The 19,449-nt window shown below is 38.8% G+C and overlaps 1 protein-coding gene across 1 annotated transcript; it reads right to left on the bottom strand.

Moving 5' to 3' along the window:
* Positions 1–3: 3 nt before the first annotated feature.
* On the bottom strand, positions 4–19,230 carry LOC112558701 (PAX-interacting protein 1-like). Its single transcript, XM_025229300.1, has 22 exons — positions 18,563–19,230; positions 17,885–18,022; positions 17,535–17,578; positions 16,898–16,958; positions 16,253–16,366; positions 14,880–15,095; positions 14,609–14,747; positions 13,498–14,064; positions 12,445–13,028; positions 11,486–11,720; positions 11,004–11,095; positions 10,555–10,650; positions 10,048–10,185; positions 9,331–9,452; positions 8,964–9,148; positions 8,629–8,764; positions 8,312–8,405; positions 7,968–8,136; positions 7,650–7,750; positions 7,086–7,220; positions 1,450–1,525; positions 4–1,210 (listed from the first exon to the last, which is right to left on the bottom strand). Exons 1-22 carry the CDS (start codon positions 18,662–18,664, stop codon positions 1,116–1,118), a joined length of 3,639 nt encoding a protein of 1,212 aa, XP_025085085.1. The 5' UTR covers positions 18,665–19,230; the 3' UTR covers positions 4–1,115.
* Between the last annotated feature and the right edge of the window lie 219 nt (positions 19,231–19,449).

The raw sequence follows: 19,449 nt of genomic DNA, 5'->3' as shown, positions 1-19,449 counted from the left end.
ATAAAAGGAAAATCTTAATCTGTTTAATAAACTCTTTGCCATTTCAATTTTAAAGGCATAAAAAGACACACGATCTCCAATTTCCTTCACTTGTTAAAATTTTTGCAGATAACTGTAATAGTCTTGTCACAAGTCCCAATATCCACCTATTAAGGCTTAGTATATTACAATGTTTTTTAAATTATGAACTACAAATTTTAAAAAGTTAAAAAAATTTTTTTTAAAAGGATTACTAAAGCTTAGAACCAAGCTGGAAACAAGTAGCCTGTGTGGTTTGATTTAAAACAAAAAATCCACCTCATATCTTGAGCTTTTGCAAAGAAATATTGCACTGCATATATGAAGACTTAACAGCTAATGGTTAATAAAGATAATGCCTTTTCATTACCCTCCTGTTCCACAACTCAATTTTTGTTTTTCTTGGGGTGAATCTATAAGGTGCAATATGTACAGGAGAGTGGTCTTCTATTTGTCAGCAAGAAAATGTTTTTGTTGTCTAAAAATTTTCTGTTGTTACTCAAAATGTAAACATTTTCCCCCCAAACAATACTGACCACCAAATGCAACTATATACAGTTCAATGCTGAATGTAAACAGCTTAATTGTATCCGATATCCAGGCAGGTAGCACATATTATGTAACATGCATGCAACACATGGGTGTGCACTACTCTTGTGCATTTCGGTTTATGAAACGATGTACTGGGAAGGTAGCAAAAGGTAAGCCTTCACATTAAGATCCCATATTAAAAACAGCAGTCACAACTTTATAAGGTTCTATAAAAGCTATCAGCACACCACTTGAAAGGCTAATACACCACAAAACTACAGTAATTTACTGATTTGTGTTTGTCATGTCCAAGTACTGACTGAATAACATGAAACTGCAACAACTTAATGCAATCCACAGAAAAGCAATTTTGTCTAATAAATGTGAAGGCAATAATGAATGACACATTCACCTTGTTGTCTAAAGCTTTAAAAGGAAGACAACCCTTCAACTTTGACACACAAGCAGCAACATGAACCTGGTAATACTGGAACAAATGCTGCTCTGGTCAAAGTTTTGTGTTCCTCACAGAATCTGCAGTTACGTTCTGCATAAGGAGAGGATACTTATGCAGAATGAAGACGATAATCTAAACGATACAGCTGGAAGTCGAGTTCTTGTCGTAACACACCTGTTAATGCCATTTCTGCACTATACACATCTGCAAACAAAATATTTCTCCTCTGAGCAAAAAGTAGAAACATTTTAGATCACAGTATTTAGTAAACTGTGTTAGGGGCATCAGCAATTTCATTAAAAATGCATGTTATACTAAACTACATAACAAGCAAAACTGTAACAATTTTATGAAGATTAGTGCCTGGGTTGACCTTAAAAATCTTGCTTTCTCTTAGCACATGATGTGCTGCATCAGTATACAAAACGTCCTTTAATTCATACCTATGTTTTGTGCAATCAAATCTCTGCATAAATGGAGGTCATTGGGGCATGTGATCACGATAAAGGTTGACCGACCCTGAAAAAATAATGAATTGGTAACCGTTTGCAAATAAACCAATCAACAACACATAATAAAATCAATTTTTTTTTCATTGGTGCAGTAGTATAAAGCATTTCATATGAGAGACAGGTATGTAAAAATCAACATTATTATCAAAACATTAAAGTCACGGCAAAAAAGCCCACACCTCTGTACCATATGGTACTCACAAAAAAAAAAAAACCTGTTGAACCCTCTATGGGCCCCAACCAAAGTTTCACTATTTCTAAAATGGGAACTATTTTTTTTCTCTCAACATTTTGAAATTTCCTTTGACTGTTACACTTTAGTATCGTGGATGAAAAGAATGTTCAAATATCTGCTAAAATTGTAGTGCAAATTAAAATTCTACTGTTAACCACCAGTGGGGTCTGTGTGGACCCAAGGTATAAATGCTACATGCTTATCATGGTTTCAAAGAATTAAACATCATGTCATCCAAATTTTTTCCATTGCCTTCCGTGTGTGTGCCTGACCTTACGATGCATCTTATCTCTGTGTCTAATTACTTATAGCACCCCTTTAGAACCTATTTTGGTGTCCATTTCCCTTCTTTCTTCAGTCAAGAAAATGCTTTGCCTAGTGGTGGACCCTATAAAAGTTGCTTTCTTCTTGTACGATGACAACAGTAGTGATTTGTGACATCATTATAAAATGGACAAACAAGGAGGGTGAACTAGTTATGGCAAAAACTGGAAGATGACTAACAATGAATTCGAGTCATTTATGGGTGTACTGATTTTGGCTGGTGTCTATAAAACTCAGAATGAACCGATAGAACAGTTGTGGAGCAAGAAGAACAGGAAAGGTATTTTTCCGAAAGCAATGCCCCGATGCTAGATTCGTGCAGTTTGAGGAGAGTGCTTTGATTTGATGCTGAATGACATCAAAGGCCACCCAATGAAAAGCTATCATCAACCTCTGAAATATTTAATGTTTTGGCAGATAACCTGAAAGAATAGTAGAATCCTCAGAAAATGTGACTGTTGTTGAACAATTAGTCGTTTTTAGGGGCAGATGTCCTTTCAAACAATACATTCCCAGTAAGCCAGGGAAATATAGTATAAAATCTTGGTCTGCTGTGACAGCACAATGTCTTATGTTTTGAATTGCCAAGTATACATGGGAAGAAGCCCAAAAGAACAGAACCAGGTTAAAAGAGTTGTGTTGGACATTATCTTTGGGTTGGAAAATAGTGGAAGGAACGTAACGAGCGACAACTTCTTCACTAGCTTTGGGCTGGGAGAGAAACTTCTCGCTAAGAAGCTAACCTTGCTGGGGACCATAAAACCAGAAAAGAGATTCCACTTGCTCTTACAGAAACAAAAGGCAAACAAATACTACACTGTTTTGCTTTTCATAATCATGGGATGCTGGCTTCTTATTGCCCAAAGAAAGGCAAAGTAGTAGTTACTTTTAGCACTTCTCATGATCACCTGATGTTGCCAACACCATCATCATCATCATCATTCCTTGTTACTCCTCAAGGAGCATAGGGCCGCAACAACACCTCGCCAGCGAACCCGGTTTTGGGCAGCCCCCCTCAGTTGGGCCCATGTGGTTCCGGCAGCCTTTGCCTCGCTCTCTACTGATCTTCTCCAAGTCTGTTTTGGCCTTCCAACTTTTCTCTTCCCCTGCGGGTTCCAGTCAAGTGCCTGCCTGGCAATGGTGTCAGCCGGTTTGCGCAGGGTGTGTCCTATCCAGCCCCACTTGCGCTTTTTGATGTCTTGACTAGTGGCATTCTGGTTAGTTCTTTCCCACAGGCTGCTGTTTGAGATCCTCTCAGGCCATCTTATTCTCAAAATATGGCGAAGGCATCGGTTGGTGAAGGTCTGGAGCTTGTTGTTGATGGTGTTTGTCACTCTCCAAGTTTCAGAGCCATACAGTAGGACTGTCTTCACATTGGTGTTAAATATGCGGGTCTTGTTGCGAAGGGATAATGCTCGGGAGTTCCAGATGGGGCGCAGACTGTTGAAAGCATGCCTGGCCTTGTTTATGCGGCTTCTGATGTCTTCGTCCGCTCCACCATCCTTGCTGACGATGCTCCCCAGATATGTGAAGCGGTCTGTTTCTAGGATGTTCTCGCCTTGAAGTTGAATTGGAAGTTCTTGCTTGTTGTTGAATTTCATCACTTCGGTCTTCTTTTTGTTGATCTTTAAGCCGGTCTTTTCTGCTTCCTCTGCTAGTTTGCTCAGTTTGGTTTGTGCATGCTGCTGCCGATGAGATAGGAGACTAATGTCATCTGCAAAGTCCAGGTCTTCTAGCTGTTTAGTGAAGGTCCACTGGATACCGGTGTTGTTGTCTTGGGTCGTCTTACGCATAACCCAGTCTATGACCATCAGGAAGATTGTCGGTGATAGTATGCAACCCTGTCTTACACCAGTCTTCATTACAAAAGGTTTAGTGAGTTTGCCATTATGGATAACTTGGCAGGATGAGTCTTCATACAATCCCTGGACGATGTTTATGAATTTAGGTGGAATACCATAGTGGTTCATCAGTCTCCAGATGACATCCCTGTCTACACTGTCGAAGGCCTTCTCAAAGTCCACAAAGGTTATATAAAGGGAGGATTGCCATTCGATGGACTGTTCTATGATGATACGAAGGGTTGCAATATGGTCAGTGCATGATTTGTCTTGGCGAAACCCTGCTTGTTCTGGTCTCATTCTCATGTCTAGTGCCTTCTTCAGTCTCTCTAGTATTATCCTTGTCAGGACTTTGCTGGGGATGGACAGCAGCATCATTCCCCGCCAGTTGTTGCACTGGGACAGGTCTCCTTTCTTTGGAAGTTTGACCAGGTGGCCTAATTTCCAGTCTGCTGGGATTAGCTCTTGTTCCCAGATCTTGTGTAGGAGGGGCTGTAAAATTGTTGCTGTTGTTTCTGGGTCTGCCTTTAATGCTTCTGGAGGTATGCCGTCCGGGCCTGCTGCTTTGCCATTTTTCATGCTTTTGATAGCTTTGATGATTTCTGTCTTAGTGGGAGGGCTGGTGTTGACGTGAAGTTGTTCAGTTGCTGGTGGTATGACAGGTAAGGATGGTGGATGAGGTCTATTCAGCATCTCTTCGAAGTACTCCATCCAGCGGTCTCTTTGCTCTGCATCATTTGTTATGGTCTTGCCGTTTTTGTCTTTCACTGGCTTGTTTGAGTTTGCGCTCTTGCCTGACAGAGTTCGTGTTATTTCATATAACCTCTTCATGTTTCCCTGTGTGGCTGCTGTCTCTGCTTCCTCTGTTAGTTCATGGGTGAAGCGTCTCTTGTCCTCCCTTGCCGACCTCTTCACTTGGCGATTGGCTTCCCAGTATTTCGTTCTGAGACCTTCTTTCTCTTGCTGGTCTTGGCACTGGTTGAGCTTCTGTTTCAGTCCCTTTCTTGATTCAATCTTTGCCCAGGTCTCTTGGGTTATCCATTCCTTATGTTTTCTTTCCCTCTTTCCTAGAACATCTGTACAGGTTGACTTCCAAATTCTTTTGAGTGTTGACCAGTGTTCTTCCACAGATTCTTCCGACAATCCTGAAAGGGCCTCGTACTTATTCTTAATTTCACAGTTATAAATTTCCCGTGTCTCCTTGTTCTTGAAGTACTGGGTATTGAACTTGTGATGTGGTCTGCCTGCTGTATCAATGAAGGACTTCAGCTTGATCTTGAAGACTGCTATTAGAAGCTGGTGGTCTGAAGCAGCATCTGCTCCTCTTCTCACTCTGACATCTTGGAGACTCCTTCTCCACCTTCGACCAACTGTTATATGATCAATCTGGTTTTCCGTTTGGCCATCTGGGGAAGTCCACGTTGTTTTGTGTATATTCTTGTGTGGGAATACAGTGCCACCAATGACATGGTCGTTGAAAGCGCAGAAGTCTATGAAGAGCTCCCCGTTTTCATTGCAGGTGCCGACGCCATGTCTTCCCATGATGAGCTCTCTGTTGGTGTTGTCATCTCCCACTTTGGCATTTAGGTCTCCCATGATAATCTTCAGATCTCTTCTTGGTGTGCGGTCAAGAAGAGACTGCAGGGAGTTATAGAATTCTTCTTTTTCCTCTTCGTCTGCAGCATTCGTTGGTGCATAGCACTGGATGATGGTAGTCTTCCTTCCTTTAGCATTGAATCTTGCAGACATGAGCCGTGATGAGACTGGCTCCCAGGCCCTCAGCGCCTTTGTTGCCTCTGTTGACATCAGCAGTGCTACTCCCTGGGAATGGTCGTGGTCCAGGTCTTTGTGGCCAGAGTAAATGATGGTTTCCCCTGATGTTAGTCTGGCCTGCCCACTTCCATTCCATCTGGTTTCACATAACCCGAGGACCGTGATATTATATCTTCTCATTTCCCTCGCTACTTGAGCTGATTTTCCACTTTCGTAAAGGGTTCTGATATTCCAGGTCCCTATCCTGGTTTTTGCCTTGGTCGTCAGAAGATGAGTCGGCATGCTGGCTTCCCTAGGGCTTTCACCAGCCTGCGTCATGAGCTCTTCTGGAGAGGAATCTTCCTGACCAGGCCCCTGTTGCGATATTGTTGCAGTTTCTGTAACAGTTGATGTTTTACTTGGATGGGTTGTTAACCCATAGCAAAACCCCCAACCTGGAGGGCCAGGGTGCAACATTTTAGTCTGGCCTCTACCCTGACAGACCTGTTCGGCTTGGTTGGACCTGCCAGGAGCACAAGGCTCCCGCCGACATAGCTCTGTGGGTCGTCGAGGCATACAAGCCACCACACCACTACAAGGTAAGTTGCACCAGTTGCCAACACCACGGTAGAGAAAAAGCCTACAAGGCAAAAGATGGCATTGATGCAATGGACCAACTAGTTTGCTGCTACACCATGAAACAAAAGACAAGAAGATGGCTTATGGTAATAATCTACATGGTAGATATCAGTGCCTTAAATGCCTACAATGTTTGGGTTTCCTATGCCCCCTTTAATGCGACAAAAGTCTCAAATGGCAAAATCTTCCTGATGAAAATGGGTGAGGAACTTGCTGGACTTGAAAAATCTATGGAAGAAGAATGTTCTGTGGAGAATATGGCAGACTATACATGAGTTTGATCACGTTCCCAGCCTTCAACAGCTGACAGGAATACAACTCCATTACCAAGAAAGTGACAACGTTGCTTCTTTTTCCCATGTTCTCATGGTTTTTTTCATATTTAGGAAGAAAAGTATGACCAAATCTTGCGATACAAACTCTCCCTATCTTTTTGTAACATTACTATGTTTTGCTATTGTAATTTGTAGTACATGTTAATTACACTGATTTTTGTGTTTTAATAAAATAGGTATCGCATTTTCCACAGTGTGTGTGTTTTCATCATAAAAATGAATGGCCAAATGGTATGGAGTCTATGGTTAATGCTATAAAAATTCCATGGCAATTACAGATTAAAGACTTTCACAACAGGTCACTAGTCACATCAGCTTAAAGTCAATTATGATGACACTGACTGTATAGGACACGGCACTGAAAATATTAAATGTTTAAACTCCTTTGTAAGCATACACATGCACCAAAGCACTTTATCTCAATAAATGATACAATCTAACCTTCTCATCCCTCATTTTAGAGGTAGTCTTTGTAGATGGTCGGCGCTTTAACACAGCACCACCAGCACTCTCCACAATCTTCTTTAACTCAGCCACTGGAGGAACAACTCCAGGTGTGATGTAAAAAATTAACCCCTATAATTTAAAATGCGGAATGTATCACTTAACTTGGAAGATAATAAACTCTATCACAAAAATCAATGGATTGTAACTGGCATATTTTAATACATTTTTGTGATATCAATGTTCAGAAACTGTTGAACACTTTCTTTGATTAATAACACGACACAGAAATTATTTAAGTCACCCACTTGAATGTACAAATTTTGGCTGGCAAACACTTATATTAAGAAAGGCCTTGGAAGAGCACAAGAGGAGGACAAGAACAGGAGCATATATGCATATGGCCCTATGGAAGATAGCCAGGTAGGTTGCTTTTTAAAATATCTTCTCTATAAGACTTTTAAGCCAACTGAAACCACACTTTATATGTTATTAGCAGATATGGATCTAGACAGAAATACTAAATCTTTGTCTTGAAAAGGTTTCAATAAGAAAATGTACCTGAAAAAGTTTTGATGTTTGGGCTCTGTGTAGACTTTCAACAAGACTACACCCAATCTCTTGCTCTCCAATCTCATCTTTAAGATGATACTTTTCTTCCTCTGAAATGTAAAAGTTCTTGTCTTTCATGAAGGTATGTTCTTAAAATTTTCCTGATCAACAGCTCATTCTTTTTGTAAATAGCACTAATCATTCAAAAAATAAGTCTTGTGAGTGTCCCCATTCCACACATATACAGGCACATCATATACATGCATGATCATTATACAAATACCACTGAATAGAGAAAATTTCTTCAGTAATGACAAAGGAACATACCCAAAAATCTGTTCTGTAAAGAGGATTCTTCCAGCCATTCTTTGGTGATGATATGATGACATACATTGATGGCATGGAAGAACTTTATGGTACGTATAATCTTTGGAGCCACCAAGTGGGTACAGTGCTCTGGGTTTTCTGTAATCTTGCCACCAAGCTTTTCAGCAAGCTCAACAAATGAACAAAAGAAAAATAAATTTTCTGGAACAGCTTCTAAATTCCCACCGATAAAATTTATTTCAGAATGAGAAATTAGGACAAAGCATGTTCTCAAAGTTTTGTTCATTTAATCGTTTCTCCTAAAAGTGTCAACTTATTTTTATGGTAAGTCAAATCATACTTACTGCAGCTAGTCGTTTAGAAGCAGAATGTGGATATCCAGTAAACATTATACGAGGCACAGAATCATCAAGAGGTGAAGGACTTTCTTCTTCAACTCTGAGGATAAAGACGTTACAAACTAAAAAAAAACACTTTTTTGTTTATTTCAACTAGAAATCTTATTGTAAGTTGGATTATACTGTCAAACGCAAATTATATCTTGCTGCTTTCTATAAGATAGTGTTTCTAGAGTAATATATGCTATATGCTTAAATGAATGGATTATTGAAGCACACCAAAGAATGAAAAGAAATTATCACATAAGTTCAAATGCTTTTACCTAGGGCGCTTTGCGGGAGGTTCTGAGATTGTTGATCCAGAGTCTGACTGCAGATCAGACTTCAGAGGACGTTTAACGGAGGGTACAAATTTCTGCCATATTTCTTTGGAAATCTTAAGAGGCTTTCTCCAGCCAACTGCAATTTAAGAATAATTACATTGACAGATAATGTTTGCTTCGTCTTCAAAACTTACTTCCAAGTTCTGTAAACTGAAAGAATGTCTTAGTAATAAAATGAAAATATTTTAATCATTAAAATTGTATAAAAATTTTTTTTAAGTTAACAAATATATTAATGCCTTAATAAAAACTTGCTAGCAGGAAAATGTTCTTACCCATCCATTGTGAAACTCTTGTCAGGTCAGCGTTGAAGTCCCGAGCATGTCCTACTTGCAAGTATCGCATCTGGACAGGAAGGCGCAATGCATCCATATGACCTAGAACTAAATCTGAAAGCCACTGGACATTTACCACTGGTACACGCCACTCCTTAGCTTTTTCAAACTTCATCCCACCAGGACTGAAAAAGATGGAAAAATAACACACAAAATAACAAACACAAACCAAAAATTATAAAATTTACTTTAATTCCATTCAATGTACTCTTGTTTTTTTAAAATGTTATTTAAAGTATTGCATGCAAATAAAATAATAATGTAAAGACAAAAAGTATGAAGTTTCAAATGAAACTGGCTGCCATACCGCTTGCATATCAGAACAGAATTAGATCGTGTCATGTAGCGTGTAAGTTTGGCACCAATGATCTTGATCATCATCTTGACCCGTTCCAGTTCATCACCCACAAAATTAGTCATAGTGACAATCTGTTAGAAAAAAAAGAAGAGGATGAAACTTAACTTAGAAAATGTCTCGAAGTGAAACAAAATAAAATGGCTACAGACTCTGGGAGCTGATATTGTACTCATTCTATGTAAAAAATAGATCATCAGCATTCCAAGAAAGGTTTTTTATTTTTTGTTTGAGGAGTGGTGGTGGAGGTGGAGGAGAGAAGAATGGAGACCATATTTGATATAATGTTTCTCATTCTGGGGAAAGCAGACTGCATCATGTTTAGAAGGCATCTGAACCTTAAGGTGCACACACTAGCCAGGCTGACACCTGTGTGACACAGCATACTTCTCAACTCTCCTTAGAGGGATGGGGAAAGTAAAGCAACAAGGGGAAGAAGATGGGCTTCATCCCCCTCAAAAAAAAAAAAAAAAAAGCCCCTTCCCCTAAATAAGTGTGGCGGCTAACATCTCACGCCCAAGTGACAGTAAGGCCATTACATTTTTCTGGTCCTGAAACTGACAAATCTGCTGCTTATTAGTTTCTAGAAGAAAAAGATGGCAGATGTTTAATCCCACAACCTCCATTTCATAAAACTGGTTATTTGAGAATGGTTTCTCATGCACTGACCTGGTTTTTGCAAGGCTTTTCATCTGTGAACATAATGGGAATGTGAAGGGCTTGCCAAGGTGGCAGCATCTTTTTCTGTACAAAGCAATCCCTTAGCCACATCAGCCTTGCCATGCGCTTGTTGTCTCTTAATGCTTTCTGAATATGAAGAAATGCATGACAATTTAGTGATATTATCCTCTGAACATATTACTTTGAAAAGAAAACTTATACAGAAACTCTGTGTGTGTGTGTGTGTGCATGCACCTTCTTTCCTGAAGGGGAAAAAACAACAATCAAGAAGCATCAATAAAATTTCCCTTTAATTTATTGTTATATAAAGAAAAAAAGACATGAAAACAAAAATATTGGTCCAGGCACAAAAATAATTCAGAAACAGGTAACATGTTTTCTTAATAAAAATCTCTATTATTTCAAGAAGTTTATTTCAAACTTTTGTACTTTTTACTTTATTACTTTTTTTTATTTAATTTAAAGTCTGAACAAGATTAGAAGAAAAAAATTTACCAATTTTACTGGTTCTGGCTTCTGGTTCTCACACAAGACATGAGTGACAGCTTCAGAATAAATGGTTGACACTCGACCACCATACTGCTCAATACACTAGTTATGGAAAAATTATACCCAAAATTTACAGATGAATCAATGATTTTTCCAGGCTCAAAAAATGCAGTGACATTTTGTGTGCAAAGGCAATAACATTTAATCAAAGAAATCTTTCAACGTGCAGCTCCTCCCACAATGCATCCCAGCAACTGTAACTTTTTAAAAACAATGCAGTGAAAGAAATATTTGTTTTACTACTTTAGATAATAAAATAAACAAAAATATAAACATGCACACTTACCAAAGAATGTGGACTGTCAAACATAATTCTAAGGGGGCAAAAAGGATTCATGCAGCTTAAATGCAAAGGTAGAGGGTGTATGAAACAGAAAACAAATTAATGGACAAACCTTTGTCCAGTTCTCCAGTTCTTCAGCAGAGACCATATCCTGATAGTCACAAATAAAGAAAACACAGCCAAGCAAAAACATGTCAGGGGGCACTGCAACAAGGCACACAAAAATGCGTTACCAAAACATCAAAAGCTGATGGATGATGATGATGATGACAGAATTTATAAAACCATGAGAAGGTGCTCTCCCACCACTTTCATTAACCAGTCATTTCAACACTTTTTTTTAAAATTTACTTTTCAAGACCTAGTAGATGCAATGCAGTAAATCAGATATTTGTGAAAAGTACAGACACAGAAGACCATAACAAATTTTATAAAACATAAGATACACATCTAATTGTATCTAAACTAAGGTATTTTGTATAAAAGGATAGTTTTGACACACTGATGCAAGGGAGTTCATGGCGGGCAAGCTAGAAGAAAGAGACTTAAATGTTAATAATCATTAAGAAATCCAGAAAAATATGTAACAATAACCATTATCAGATGGATCATGTCCCCAGTATTCTACTGGTGCAGGGACTGGAGGAGCTGACTGAGTCTGTGGCTGCTGCTGCTGCTGCTGCTGCTGCTGTTGTTGTGGTGGCTGCTGCTGCTGTTGCTGCTTTTGGTGTTGCTGCTGTTGCTGATTTGTAACAGCAGGTGGTGGGTAAGGATAGGCAGGAGGCGGGGGGCGAGGGGATGTTCCAGTCATTCCAAGCATCTGGTTGATCTAATTCATACAATCATTGTACAAAGATTAACAGAATCAAAGCAAGCCACTCAATTATGAAGTCTTACTACTGAAACAGAAGAATGTGTGTATACACTACACAATGCATAGTTTTCCTGAAATTGGTGTCCTAAGTGTCCAGACCGTGTTATAGATAAAAGAAACCCACTGAGAAAGTACATTTATATATTAAATATATTAATGCATGAAAGAAATAACAACAAAACCATCATCAGAAAAAAATGATCAAACACAATATTGAGACAAGAGACAAAGTGAGGCGGGAAAAAAGGAAAAGCTAGTGATGGATCAAATTATTTTGGAATAGCTTTGAAAATATAAGTGATTCTGCTGTCAGATGTCAATTGTTATTTCTCATATCACAATGATAAGTTCCAGTAATTTAAGTTTTAAAAAGCATCAGAGAAGTGATAATTAGATAAAAGGCATCAGAGAAGTGATAATTAGATCCATCAGTGATAAAAAGCATCAGAGAATTGATAATTAGATCCAATGAAACAGAATGTTAAACAAGATGTGTTTAAGATTAGTTTAAAATAGCATATCTGAAAAACCCTTCTAATAAGAATAATTAATGATAACCAAACTAACATCAAATATGAGGATGTGCACAGGCACAAGTGCGCTTGCAGGAAGGAGCACACCTGCCTGTGCACATATATTTTTTCTTAGAAGACCAATTTTTCATTTTTATCCTGTTTACCTTGGCAGGCGACGCATTCCGGACACCAGGCAGTGGGCTACTGCTGTTGGTAATATTACGCAGCATGCGATTTCCGGAAGCATCCTCCCGGGCACCAACAAACCCCCCTGTTGTGTGCTGCTGACCACTAGGAAGATGAATCTGTGGTGAGTGCTGCTGTGGCGGCTGTTGATGCATCTGCTGGTGATGATGATGGTGGTGGGGATGGTGCATCTGCTGCTGATGCTGCTGCAGTTGTTGTTGCTGTAAATGTTGTTGTTGCTGTTGCATCTGCTGTTGCTGCATGTGTTGCTGCTGCATCTGCTGCTGTTGTTGTTGCATCTGCTGATGCTGCATTTGTTGAAGTTGCTGCTGTTGCATCTGTTGTTGTTGCTGCTGCATCTGTTGTTGTTGCTGCATCTGTTGTTGTTGAAGCTGTTGCTGCTGTTGTATCTGCTGCTGCATTTGCTGATGCTGTATGTGCTGCTGAAGCTGCTTCTGGTGATTGTGCTGTTGATGGCGCTGCTGTTGCTGCATCATCTGTTGGTGATCTTGGGGATGGTGATGCACCTGTTGCTGTTGTTGTGGATGAAGGTGTTGGAAACCTGCAAATTTAAAAGATAAATACTGGGTTCAAACCTTTTACCATACAGAACATCAAAGGTAAATCTCTAAATAAACAGTAGTTAAAGCTCATATAAGTCAAACACATAGCAAAGCTTTAAGGCACTGTTATATTAACAAAATGTGATAGAGTCAAAGTATCATCATTATACTTTTCAGCATGTAAATCAAAATGCTGCCAAAATGAAACCTTGAAGTCCAATTTTCAATGGGAACTCTCATGACAGATAGTCTTGCACTAGCAATGATAGAGTACTGACATTAATTTGTAAAATGGCGTTGGTCTTTTCAGAATGACCATTTTAATGAACTAAATTCTGCCGTTTGAAAATAAGATTGTTCTTATGACAACCTTTCAGCAAAGAGATAACAAGAACAATTCTTTTTGAGCATATGAGGGAAGATGGAGAAAAACCAAAAGTCATTGGTTTGGGGGGGAACTTTACTTACCAGGGGGAATCTGTGGATGCTGTGGGTGATACTGCTGCATTCCAACACTTGGCATTGGCCCTGATATTGAAGAGACTGGCAGTGACCCCATGCCAGTTGGCACCATGCTTGGTGGGGGTATTCCAGGACCAGAGTGAGGCTGTCCCCCAGGTGTCAGCATCCCTGGGCCCTCAAGGCCAGGTCTTAAGGAACCTTGGTGTCTTTGGGCAGGTGTTGGCATATTAGAATTCCCCATACATGCAGTTCCCATCAGGGCAGGATTTTGCATGCTTGAGTTCACTGTTCCCATAGCCATATTGGGCAAACCTGGAACTGGTTGTGCCACACCTAATCCACCCCCTCCCATGCTTATGTGTCCTGGGCTAGGCATGCTATATCCAGAATGAGGGGGCCCTGGCATGGATAGCATACTTCCTGCCTGCAGTCCTGGTGAAATGGCACGAGGTCCTTGGTGCATGACAGGTGAAAGTCCTGTGCGAGAAATATCAGGTTCAGATTTTCCATAGATCCTGCTGCTGACCATCCGGGCAAGTGCCTCTTTAGCACAGGGTGTCCCCGGACGACTACCTGAAAATTATGACACTTGCTTTAATTTTACAGTGGATTCCATTCAAATGCAAAAAAATACTCTTTAATTTGCTAATTAAAAATTTTTAAGGGTGCCAAAATATAGTGTTGATGAAGATCATGCCATCTGTGTTTGAATATTTTCAACCTCAAGATATTTTGTCAAAATTTTCATAATTACTTGAATGTAAAAAATGTAATCATATAGGATGTTAATGTGATTGAATATCTTAGAATGTTGAAGCATCCCCCAATTTGTTTGTAAAATAATAATTTCTTGGTGCTGTTATTCACTTTAGACCGCTTGTAAGACTCTTGGGTCTTTCTAAACGATGTTTCCCTTTTTATTTTTTACTTTCAAAGAATAAGACAATTCTGCAGTTACCACTGTACCATCATGGAAATACAACTTACTGAAATTTAACAGTAATCTTTTCATCATATTAGAGTCAAACTCATCCAAAGACCACATTTGCAAAAGATTACAATTTGACATTCTGTTTATATTTGTATTGTAAACAAAAACAGAAGTGAAAACATATACCATTAGTTTTGTAGGTGTCATCAGAAGATGATGACTTTCTTGACGCTCCAGGACTATGTCCCGAGAAAAAAGGCAGTGATGCTTGACTAGGACTAGAATCCACAGAGTCTGTGCCCAACTTTCCTTCTACAGTGGTCACCTGTAAATACCTCTAATCCTCATTAAACAGTTTCAAATCTTTGTACAAGTCAACCCACATGTATAAAGGCTTGAGAATTCCCTAACCCCATCAAATATGCCAATCTTCAAACAAGGAAAATTACCAGCTTACCATAAATGGCATGTTCATATCTGATTGATTCTGAATGTGTGGATGTGGCTCCGTCTTCACTGGTGGGAAATGGGCATCTGGCTTTGAATAGACAACAAGTTTAGGGTGGTATATGATCTCATCAGCTTTTTCCATCTTCTTTATGCTGTCAGTGATCCAGTCAGGAGTCACAATCTTAATAAAGCCACTTTGCTGCATTGCTTTTTCATACTTCTCCTGAAACAAAAAATAGTACTAATGTACTTGTTTTTAGGTAACACATCAAATAACACTAACTCTTCCCAGTTTGATTAAATGTGGTTTTTTACCAATAAATTATCAGTAAGAAAAATAAAGGCTAAGGAAGTAAACCCCTACAGAAAATCATGTTGCTAACATGCCAACAATGGGCAAAGACTTTCCGTGAAAGCACTGGCCAGGGCTCAGCGCCCGTGTGTTCAAGACCGGGCTGACCCATCGGCTGTGGTTCAATTGGACAGGAGATAGGTGCTTCCAAGTGAATAATGCTCAATGTTAGGACCATGGATATACACTGCAGAAAAGACAATATGTCAGATCTGTAAAGGCCCAGATCAACAACGGCAGACTTCATAAAGGGGACAGCAAAAAGTGTATTGCTGGAACCAAAGCAGAAATCAAGCTGAGAGAGGGAACATCCATTGGCATGTGGAACATATGCACATTACACCAGTGTGGCAATGTCCAACAACTCACCCATAAGTTAAAAAGATGCTGATGGGGCACTGTGGCACTAGTGAAAGTCAAATGGACAGGATCTGAGAAAACAGCAATGGACTACAGCCACAAACTGCGGTACAGTGGGGAATGGACGCAGTCACTAGTCATACCCTTCTCCCCAAAAAAGAAACAGCAAACAGTCCCAGAGCTACAAAACCATAAGATTTATCAGCCACCCAAGCAAAGTCATGTTGAAGGTCATACAGAACCACATCATCATCACCGCAGAGGAGGAACTGCTAGTAGAAGAACAGGCTGGTTTCAGACCACATAGAAGTACAATCAAGCAGATCTCCAACTATCGTATCCTTATAGAAAAGGATCTTCAGCATCATAAGGACCTGTGCCACAACTTCATTGACTTTAAAATGGCATGTGATGTGAAAACAGCATTGAAGAAGGCCTCGTTCAAGTTACTGAAGTGCTATATAATAGCTCAAAAAGTGCAGTACTGCTGAATAACCAAGTAGGAGCTTACTTTCGCACCACAGTAGGCATACGTCAAGGATGTCTCCAAAAAGAGTTATCCTCACATAAATATGAATAAAGAAACAAAAAAGAGAAAATAAATGGGCAAGACAATGTGATGGGAAAATGCTAAGATGATGAAGTCAATGTGTGAGCACAAAAATTACCCCTGAGGTTGATGTGGTGATCAGATGAGTCACAGTATTGTCTAAAACCAAGCTGCAAATTCCTCCATAAAAAGTCACCATGCCCCAGATTGCTTTGGCATCCTCTTTATTTAGCTGTAACAGACAAGTCATATTTATGCTCATATATCAGACACAACTTTCTCCAGGATCACTAATAAAATGGTTATTGATTTTAAAGTGACCTATTTATATACTTAAATTATTTTTATACTTAGTATTAGTTTTGTCTTTCCATTCAGATAAATAACTGTCCAGAACACTGAATAAGTTGTTACCTTTAGCTAATACTGTTTAAGCTTTTTAAGATATGGTTCAAATACAAGTTAGAGTTGAGTGTCTGAAAGAATAATTGATAATATTTTGGAGACAAGCTACAGTCATTATTTAAAAAGCCTTTAGCCTAATTCTTCTTTGTGCATTTAAAAGCAAATTAAAGAGATCCAAGTAAGCATGCATGAGTGCATATGAGCGAGTAATAGAGAAAAATGATGGCAGAATAATAAGAGCACTGAGTGACATCTCAAATTCTCAGATCCATCAAAAGTCTGTCAACAATCTGAAGAAGCCCAAGTAGTAAAGAAGACAGAAGCAAATCTATTGTGGATTTGCAATATTGTATTTTACCTGGTGGGGACAAACTTTCACACTGGAAAAAAGCTGATCTTCCAATGCAAATGACTCCTTTCTAAGCATAGATTAAGGAACCAACTCATCAGACTTGTCAAAAATCAAATGTAAAAAAATGTTAACACATGTTAAAACATAGCAAAATAATATGCTTACTACTTTTGCCCTATGGACATGCTGACTTACAGAAACATTTTAGAGAAAATGGTTTGAATAGCAGCATCCTTAGGACAGGTCTTTAAGTAAATGACAATGAAGGGAATATGCCCAAGTAAATGACATCAGATGACAGATAATCTTCTTTATGGTGCAGCATAGCATACATTTAAAGGATTTAGTGGTGGGTAGGTAGTGGATATTGAAGGAGAGAGAGTTCTAATATTTTGCTGCACAGTAACTGAAATTCGTGTGACCATATATTGGTGTTATGAGGAGATGGATAGTTAGCATAAAGTCATCGGATAAAGAGTAGAGTTGTCTGGGTGGGATGTAGCAGAAGTTCTATATAAGCAAAGAATTCTGAACTGAAAAAGAGATTCTCGGAATTAGGACTAAAAAGTTGTCAAACACCAAAACACTGCAGTGATCTTTCATTTTCTCTGCATTACATTTTCAGACATGCAGCCAAGGATACGGAAGTTGCTTGCCACATTTTACTGACAGAATCACCCACTGACTCTGCAAAACAAATTTTGCTGTTTAAAAACAGTTGAAATAACAAAAACACAAAAAATGCTAATCTATCTAAGACAATTTTAGCAGATGCTGGTTGAAAATTGAAAATAGTGAGCTTACACCATGGCCATGAGATAAAGTTCTAGTGTTAGTATCTGGAATGTGAATTCCATTTTATATACATGGTGTTAATATTACTTTTGTGCATATGTCTTCACAGGAAGAGAAAGATGAACAATTACCTTAGAGGCACTGGTTAGCCTTTAACAAGATTAATATTCAATGTAATATTACAAACATCTTACTCACAGAAACAACTGGTCGTTCAAAGAGCTCTTTGGCCTCGGAATATTCATCGGGCTCTGTGCTGTCAGCAATAACATGGCTAACCATTTCACTGAGGTAAAGATCTCTTTTCGCACCATGTGTGTCCAGAAGTTTACGCACCTGTTATGGAATGCAAAGAAAGTTACTAATATCAGCAAATTATGCCATGCACAGATGCACTAGAAATGAAAACACTATAACTTGCAACAGTTTATGAAACTGATACACAATTCCGTGCAGATTATAGGATCTTACCAATACCAATATTAATAAAGCTATAGATTTTCGTTGCTGATGAAATGATCTGAGGGAAATCGGCACCCATTACATACAAATGTAAATATACAACAAACTTATTAACAGAACTGTTATTTTCCCGCTCTTCCTTAAAGTTGTTTTCTAAAAACTGTTGTCATATTTGTATAAACAATAGGCGTGTGCTTTTAATACGCGCCAATGCGTAACCATCGTGCGTGTACGAATGCGCAAAAGCTGTAGAGTCAAATCTCTACTTTTAGTCTCCATTTAAATTAGTCACTTTGAAATAGCAATGATGGATATTGTTTTTAATTTTACTGTAACTCGACAGACAATGGTTTGGCAATCAGAAACCACCAATAATTTGGTCGATATAGAGGACGATCGTCACAAAGCATATACCTCTTCGCTCACATCTCCGACAATATAATAAGTCACATTCTTGAAAATATCTTGCACAGTTACACTTTGTTTTTCAGACTTTCCCTTAAGGTCGGCAACCATTTCGCCAACTCCCTTGAGTTGACTGAACAAGATGTATTTTACGCGGCTTCGCTAAATGTCCCTTCGCATCTTCGAGATGAAGAGTTCGGTAAAGGGGGCTACTTGGAAATTTTCACAGTACCACTTTGATATTTTTCTATTCGGAAGAGGTTCTGTGTAATAAAAACCAAGCAAGACGCCTCAGAGAGATTTTTCCTCTCTTTTATTACAGCCTGTGACTCATCGAGCAGAGGAGGCGAATGTTGGGGGGATTTCGCGGTTTCACCTCTTTCTATTTCTTTGTGGTAGTGGTCAAAACCATTAAAAAAAAATTAAGCACAAAAAAGATATGCTCTAATTAATGATTTATACAAGAAATCGATAATCGCAGTTTCGACGCCTACTGCTCTATATAATTACATAATTACAAAACTAATTTTCTATTAAGTATCTGTAGGATCGCGCTTGATCTTGTTCTAAACAAACACGGGGTGATGATAGTGGTCACGGTGACCACAGGAGACACAAAAAAACCTTCCCCCAAAAGTAAGAAAAGTACCAAGGGGCTAAAAGAAACTGACAACTAACTTGATCAACTGATAGTTTCATATTTTTCCTTTTAACAATTACATTAAAAAGGCGCATTAAAATAAAAAAAATAAAGATCTGATAATCCGCTTTAATTCTAGTCAGGTATTTTTAGGGTTAGCGTACGGTATACGGCAAATCGGTTATTTTGTGCAACATGTTAGAGTTTCTGCTTAATTAATGTACTCGATAAGAAACTCAGAAAAATGTCCATTATG

The sequence above is a fragment of the Pomacea canaliculata genome, linkage group LG3 (assembly GCF_003073045.1).
Source record: "Pomacea canaliculata isolate SZHN2017 linkage group LG3, ASM307304v1, whole genome shotgun sequence".
Lineage (NCBI taxonomy): Eukaryota > Metazoa > Mollusca > Gastropoda > Architaenioglossa > Ampullariidae > Pomacea > Pomacea canaliculata.
The sequence above is the reverse complement of the archived record's forward strand: the minus strand, read 5'-3'. Positions and strand labels throughout refer to the sequence as shown.

Excerpts from the sequence above, each read along its gene's own strand:
- LOC112558701 (XM_025229300.1), bottom strand. The coding sequence starts at position 18,664 with ATGGTTGCCGACCTTAAGGGAAAGTCTGAAAAACAAAGTGTAACTGTG. Across the intron at positions 8,765-8,963 it reads AAGAGTTTCACAATGGATGG|TTGGCTGGAGAAAGCCTCTT; the intron begins GTAAGAACATTT and ends CTTAAATTGCAG. Across the intron at positions 8,406-8,628 it reads CCTCCCGCAAAGCGCCCTAG|AGTTGAAGAAGAAAGTCCTT; the intron begins GTAAAAGCATTT and ends CTTTATCCTCAG.